Raw genomic sequence first — 6,885 nt, forward strand, 5'->3', positions numbered from 1 at the left:
CAGCGTTTAAAATGCTGCGAGACATCAGAAGGACATTCAAGAGGGGATTTGCCAATATCTTTTCTTATCAGTGACCCGTTATATTGCAATGGACACACAACTCAATTTCTAAGTAGCCATATGTGTGCATCTTTGAAGCACATTGACATAAGCCAGCAATAGTAACACACACACACACACACACACACACACACACACACACACACACACACACACACACACACACACACACACACACACACACACACACACACACACACACACACACACACACACACACACACACACACACACACACACACACACACTTCTAAGGACTTTCATGATGACATGTGCTTGCCTGCATGGAAGAGTTCGAACAGTCAAGAGATCGATAGCCGTGGCCATACAAACCTAATGTGTGTGTGTGTGTGTGTGTGTGTGTGTGTGTGTGTGTGTGTGTGTGTGTGTGTGTGTGTGTGTGTGTGTGTGTGTGTGTGTGTGTGTGTGTGTGTGTGTGTGTGTGTGCGTGCGTGCGTGCGTGCGTGCGTGCGTGCGTGCGTGCGTGCGTGCGTGCGTGCGTGCGTGCGTGCGTGCGTGCGTGCGTGCGTGCGTGCGTGCGTGCGTGCGTGAGAGAGAGAGAGAGAGAGAGAGAGAGAGAGAGAGAGAGAGAGAGTAAGTAAGTGAAATAATGTAGGGTAAAATGGCTATTGGGGCTGGTTACTTATGTTGGTTAACATCATGTCTGTTACATAAGAGACAGGGAGTTAAAGGGTCCGACCTCAGGGCTGTGTTGTGTTCCATGCGCACGGATTGGGACACAGAGAACAGAAGGGGCAGGATGTGTTTGAGGAGAGGGAGGAAGATATTTAGACAGAGACAGAGAGATAAAGGCAGAAAGGGAGGGCGGTAAAGCAGAGAGCGAGTGACAGAGCAGAGAGACTCATCGAGTGAGAGAGAGAGAGAGAGGGGAGGACTAGCTGCAAATATAATCAAAGACAGGACACTAATACACAGAGCTGGCAGGGCAGCTGCTGTGGCTGGTGAAGAGGCTGCAGGCTAAAACTGAATGGATGCTTAGAGACAAGTGTCTCTACAGTGGAGGGCTTGTGCCCATGGATCTAACACATAGGAGGAGATTCTTATTTCACCAAATCAACATGGAGCCAGTTTGAGACCTGTGCAACCCCATTTTTGACCATACTACTGGGGGAGAATAATGGACCTATCTCCTAACGGCACCTGCAGAGAGCCGGCACCTCAGTGGCCCCTTGGAGTCCAGAGCCAAGGTTTGGTGAGGAAGATTTGGTCAGGACCACAAATTGAATCACAGGAGAATAAAAAAATCGGTCCTTAAATTATTCTGGGCATAATTATTGTCTTCAGCAGCTGAAGGCTTTATGTGCAATTTTGTTTGAAGCTGCTTTTTATGTTGCCCTCCACTATTCTCTGCAACACAGTTGAACTCACATTTTGAACTATTTATAAGTAACTGGAGGAATGTTTAGATTAGCACAACATTCTAAACCATTTGGACTTGCAAGACTTATTTTTTCTTTCTGAATGAATAAACAATAATATCTGTTTTAACGGCCACAAAGAATTGCCAGACAAGCCTATGTGTGCAATGGCATGCACAGAGAATGCTGACAATTCTCTGCTAGAATTTCACAATAGTGTTATGCAGGGACGCCTGTGGGCAGTAAAATGAGAGATGAGGCTGTCAGAACATATTGGATGAGACATACAGTAGAGTTTCACTGACGATCAGAGCAGCATGATATTTAGGATGTAACCAGTAGTTATTAGAGCCTAGGTTTATTTTTGTTTTAACAAACTACAGGATACATGCACCTCTGCTTTTGCGAAATTCGGTAATTAGCTACATGTATAGTTTTACGTTGAAATGAAATGGATGTACAGCTTGCTCCCTCTTGATCAGGCAGAGCTGACATACTGTCGCTGCTGTGCTGTGGCCATAAGCTGCCAAAGATGCCCTTTGATGGTGCCTCCATATGAACATTACAGCTCACATCAAAAGACAGGGACACAGCATTTCATCCTTCCTATTTGGCACATCTGTTTGTTGTTTGTTTTGATGATTGAACCGATGATTTCTGCCGAATAATCCAAAGTTGGTTTTGTTAAAGATACATTTTGATTCCTTAACATTCCTTGACCTTGACATTGCACATTATAAAGAGGGTAGCCAACTGTAGATCTCCACTGCATTGAACTCATCAGAGTGCCATGGAGGCTAAGCAGAGGCGAAAAGCAATGACTCCCAAACTTGTAACCCTAGAACCAGAGGCTTCCATCTTCTCAACTCTTCCAAATCCTGCAATGCTGTTTAAAAGCTTCTTCATCATATTGCCCAACACTGTGGTCCCGCTTCATTCTGCTGAGCTGACAGTTCTGATGGGGTGTATGAACCATGTGGTCCACTAGCAGCATGGAGCCAGAGCAGACGTTCACCCAGAGCAGCTTCTTTCACAAGGTGGATGTGCCAGACCATGTTCACTACATTGTCGCCGCCTTCGTCTTTGTCATTGGAACTCTGGGTGTTACCGGGAATGCCCTGGTTATGTTCGCCTTCTATAGGTGGGTTTGTGCCTATTATTTATTTTGCTGATTTTATTTTTGTGATAACAATATGCATTTGTGGGAGTGTGTACGTGTTTATGCTTTGATTTCAGCTGAACACTGTATATCAAACTGTCATTGAATGTATTATGTCAGAGTTGGATATGTGTGTGTGAGTGCACGCATGAGTGCGTGGCATGGTGTTGCCCTGTTTATGCAAGAAAGATGTGGCATTTTCAAAATGTAGTTTAGTGATTGAATGAGAATGGAGTAAAAAATGGCAATTATAAGTTGAAATGGATTTTGCACATACCTGGAATCACCTCTGCATTTAACCCATCCAGTTGAGCGTTCAATGTTTTACATAAATACGCTTCAGCGTGATGCCAGGAGGGTCATGGTCCAACCAAGAACCTTCTGATTATGTGATTCCTAGATAACCCAAAGGCTTAAGCCTGAGTCATACTTAGATGTGCGTGCGTCCCGAAAATAGCTGACTTACTGTACAAGCTGTCAATGCATCGCACTGCGACACATTGTAAGCTTGCAAATCTGCTATTTTCATGTATAAATCAGGCATTTGTGTTGTGCAGTACAGTCCAGGGTTGACCTCTGTTGAAGTCTGATTTTAAAGCTTGTTGAACAGATTACATGTTTTCAGAACCTCTTTCATCACTTTTCTTTAAGAGGAACAGAGGGCTTACACAAAATGCTATTAAATGGTCACGTCCTGTGTTCATAAAGTACATTCAGAAAGTTCATCCTAGTTGAATGGTGGTGAAATAAGACCAAGATGGCCATGCTATTCTTTGGGGAGAACATTTTCTCAGATCATTCAGGGGTCAGCTTAATCAAAGAGACTGACAAACCTATGATCTTTGGTTCATACTGGCCCAGTATAAATGGATGGCTGCATACAGTAAGTATCAGCCAGGTCCCCTTCACTGTTCAAACTGAATCAATTCAAGTCAAATCCAACAGATGGTATCAAAGATGTCTCCGTCTTGTTTGTTATAGAGAAGTCTTCCAGTCATTATCACCCCTGTCTCTGTCCCTGTCTGTCTGTCTGTCTGTTCGTATAGCGAATCTCACGCAAACCTTTTGTGCCATAATACATAAGGCGGAGCCCTCTCCTATTATGAAAATAATAATCATAATGAAAATGTATGCGATAATGTATACATACATTAATATAAACATTAATATAAACATTACAATAAAAAGACAACAATTTACTGTATGCATTCAGCCAAGTGCTGAAGGCATATGCTATTAGGGAAACACTGATAGGTGAAGGTGAACTACAGCTGCACACGCCAGGAGTTTTATACTTCAGCCTACTAAACGAGAATGCCTATAGCGCTGCCCATTCCAACAAGACAAACAGGACACGCTCAAACACTGAATCAATCTATTTTATTTAGTTTAGTCAAATCTAAGTTAAATTACAAGCTTGTTTTAAAAGCAATGGCTGGCGGAGATCTACACTCCACGGAGCGCAGCTTTCTAGGATTATGTTCTTTTGTGATCAGATTCTGAAAATAAATGTTGGTCAGGAGTTTATAATATGGACCACCATTGTAAGCTCTTACCTCTTATGTATGCTATCAATGTTGTCCGATTTATTGAAATTGGGTCAGTGAGGTGTGTGTGTTTGTGTGTGTGTGTGTGTGTGTGTGTGTGTGTGTGTGTGTGTGTGTGTGTGTGTGTGTGTGTGTGTGTGTGTGTGTGTGTGTGTGTGTGTGTGTGTGTGTGTGTGTGTGTGTGTGTGTGTGGTGGGCGGGGGGGGGGGCTTAGATATATTAGATTGGTTGTCAGCGTGTGTATACTGACTCAGGGAAGCATATTATCATATGCACTGTATTATCATGGCTTCTAAGAAAAAACCCTCTGCCCCATAACCCACATCCACCCATCCGTACGTGGACATTACTGTAGTGGGTTCCGGAAATCAAGAACCTGAACATGGGGCTGGTTATCGAACCCTAAACAATGAGGGGCATTCATGTCTTTAAAACTCAGAATTGATGTCAGGATTTATTCGTGAGAAGATAAAAATATGTCTGAACAAGTTTGTTAATGGGACTCTCAATGGCAACAGACCTGACATTGTTGGATAAAATGAATTTGTTGGAATTTCAGGTTTGTCAGAAGTAAAATTCAAGGACATCCATAATATCTGCTAGACAGTGAACTAAATGGGACAATAGTGTATAGTTGTTAATTAAACCTTGTGGAGGTTATAGGGTAGGAAGGTGAAACATGCGGTCGGCAACTGATACTAAAGAAAACCTATGCTTTGTGAAATATAAGCCACTGCAAAACAGTGCCAGATATTATATACTAAATCACTGCTGTAATATATTGATGAGACTATTATGATCAATATATGTCAAATGTTGCAGTCCAACAAAAAAACACTCATAAATCTGAAATTTGACCACCATCACCATGCTTTAACCACATCTGTTACAAATATAACTAAATATAACAACATAAAATCAAGCTTAGTAGAAGCAATAAAATAATTAAATTTCGTATTTGACAGTGCTGATCTAACATATAAAGACCCAATTTCACGGTCGTATTAGAAGATGGAGCAACAGGCTTAATGTATACGAGTTTATGTTATCTGATAGAAATCAGGTCAGCGAGGATGGGGAGATCTGTATGTGTGTGTGGGGGGGGGGGGGGGAGTAGTCTATGTAGATAGATTAGATTGGTTCTCAGCGTGTGGTCACTGACTCAGAAAAGCACATTAACATACATGCTCGTGGCTTCTAAGAAAAATCTCTCTGTGCCAAATAACCCACATCCACCCATCCATATGGCGGTGAACATTACTGTAGTGGGTTCCAGGAATTAAGCGGTGGAGCTGGGGTTGATTATGAAATATAGGAAAACAATGAAGTGCACACATACTACTACGTCCTGAAGGCTCGATTTCAAAGAGGCAGAGCAAAATAAGGCTGTCCCAGCTTATTTTGTAGTCAATGTAAAAAGAAAAGAAAAAGGTTTATAATGAAAGGGAAGCTTCAGGGCCAACCACATGTTGGGCTGTCGGACCAGTGCCGTGCACGTCTTCAACTGAACGTTTTCTAAACATCGACAAACTAAACTAGCTAAGCAAATACTTAACAATATAGGACCCTTTTCCCCAAAACAAACAGGGAAAACAAGTAAACCTACTGCACAGCACATGTTTACAAAATGTGTGGTGCCATGCCATTATTGTTCTTCTGTCGACCCTATGACTCTACTGAGCAGTTATACGTAGGAGATGGAGCAGGTAAAGGGAACACAGCAGGCAGTAGCAGTGGAGCATAAATAGAGTTAGAGTTTACTGCACATTGTACAGCATTGTCCCTGCTGCACACAAACAAAGACAGACAAACACAAGTGATGAAAAAAGAAGACACAGATGGCATGGCTTCTCTGTGCAATCTACTGAATCTCCGGAAGTAGGAAGTTACGTGATGTGAAAAGCAACGATGTGCTAATGTGCTAACATGAGCTTAAGCAGCATGAAGTGAGCTGGTGTAGCCACATCCTTCAGCACCGCATGGCATAGGCCTACAATTTGGTCAAACATATACTGTAAACATTAACTGGTCGCTAAATCTAAAAGCTAACAAAAATTCAAAACAGAGATGTTAATGTAATACATAGTGTGTATAACTAACCAGAATCTCTTATTGTACCATGTGTGTGTGTGTGTGTGTGTGTGTGTGTGTGTGTGTGTGTGTGTGTGTGTGTGTGTGTGTGTGTGTGTGTGTGTGTAGTAACAAGAAGCTTCGCAACTTGCCAAACTACTTTATAATGAATCTGGCGGTGAGTGATTTCCTCATGGCCTTCACTCAGTCACCCATCTTCTTCATCAACTGTCTGTATAAGGAATGGGTGTTCGGCGTGATGGGTAATTCTCTTCTCTTCTCTTCTCTTAATTCTCTTCCCTTTTCTTCTAAATCTATATCAAACGAAGATGTTGATCAATATAAATTAGGTCAGTGTACTAGTAAATGAGATTACGTGTTCTGTGTTACAGGCTGTAAGATGTATGCATTCTGTGGAGCCCTGTTTGGCATTACTTCCATGATAACCCTGCTGGCCATCTCCATTGACCGCTACCTGGTTATCACCAAGCCCCTGAAGGCCCTCCGCTGGAGCTCCAAACGAAGAACCACCATTGCCATCCTATTGGTCTGGCTGTACTCCCTGGCCTGGAGTCTAGCACCTCTCGTTGGCTGGAGTGAGTTTATAGACCAGGAATTGCTTTTGATTAGTCTGCATCATAGAGCATGCCACTGTTTTGGCTGCGGGCAT

General features: G+C 42.6%; 1 protein-coding gene across 1 annotated transcript in view; it reads left to right on the plus strand.

Moving 5' to 3' along the window:
* Positions 1 to 2,413: 2,413 nt before the first annotated feature.
* opn4xb (opsin 4xb) overlaps positions 2,414 to 6,885 on the plus strand; it is a gene marked incomplete at both ends in the record, with an annotated part of 11,522 nt that continues 7,050 nt past the window's right edge. The window contains 3 exons of the mRNA XM_080433557.1: positions 2,414 to 2,580; positions 6,345 to 6,478; positions 6,608 to 6,811. Of these exons, the coding sequence (XP_080289683.1) occupies positions 2,414 to 2,580; positions 6,345 to 6,478; positions 6,608 to 6,811 (505 nt within the window). The remainder of the gene's footprint in view (positions 2,581 to 6,344; positions 6,479 to 6,607; positions 6,812 to 6,885) is intronic.

This window comes from Gymnoscopelus braueri (assembly GCF_963280865.1).
Source record: "Gymnoscopelus braueri genome assembly, chromosome: 7".
NCBI classification, from domain to species: Eukaryota; Metazoa; Chordata; class Actinopteri; order Myctophiformes; family Myctophidae; genus Gymnoscopelus; species Gymnoscopelus braueri.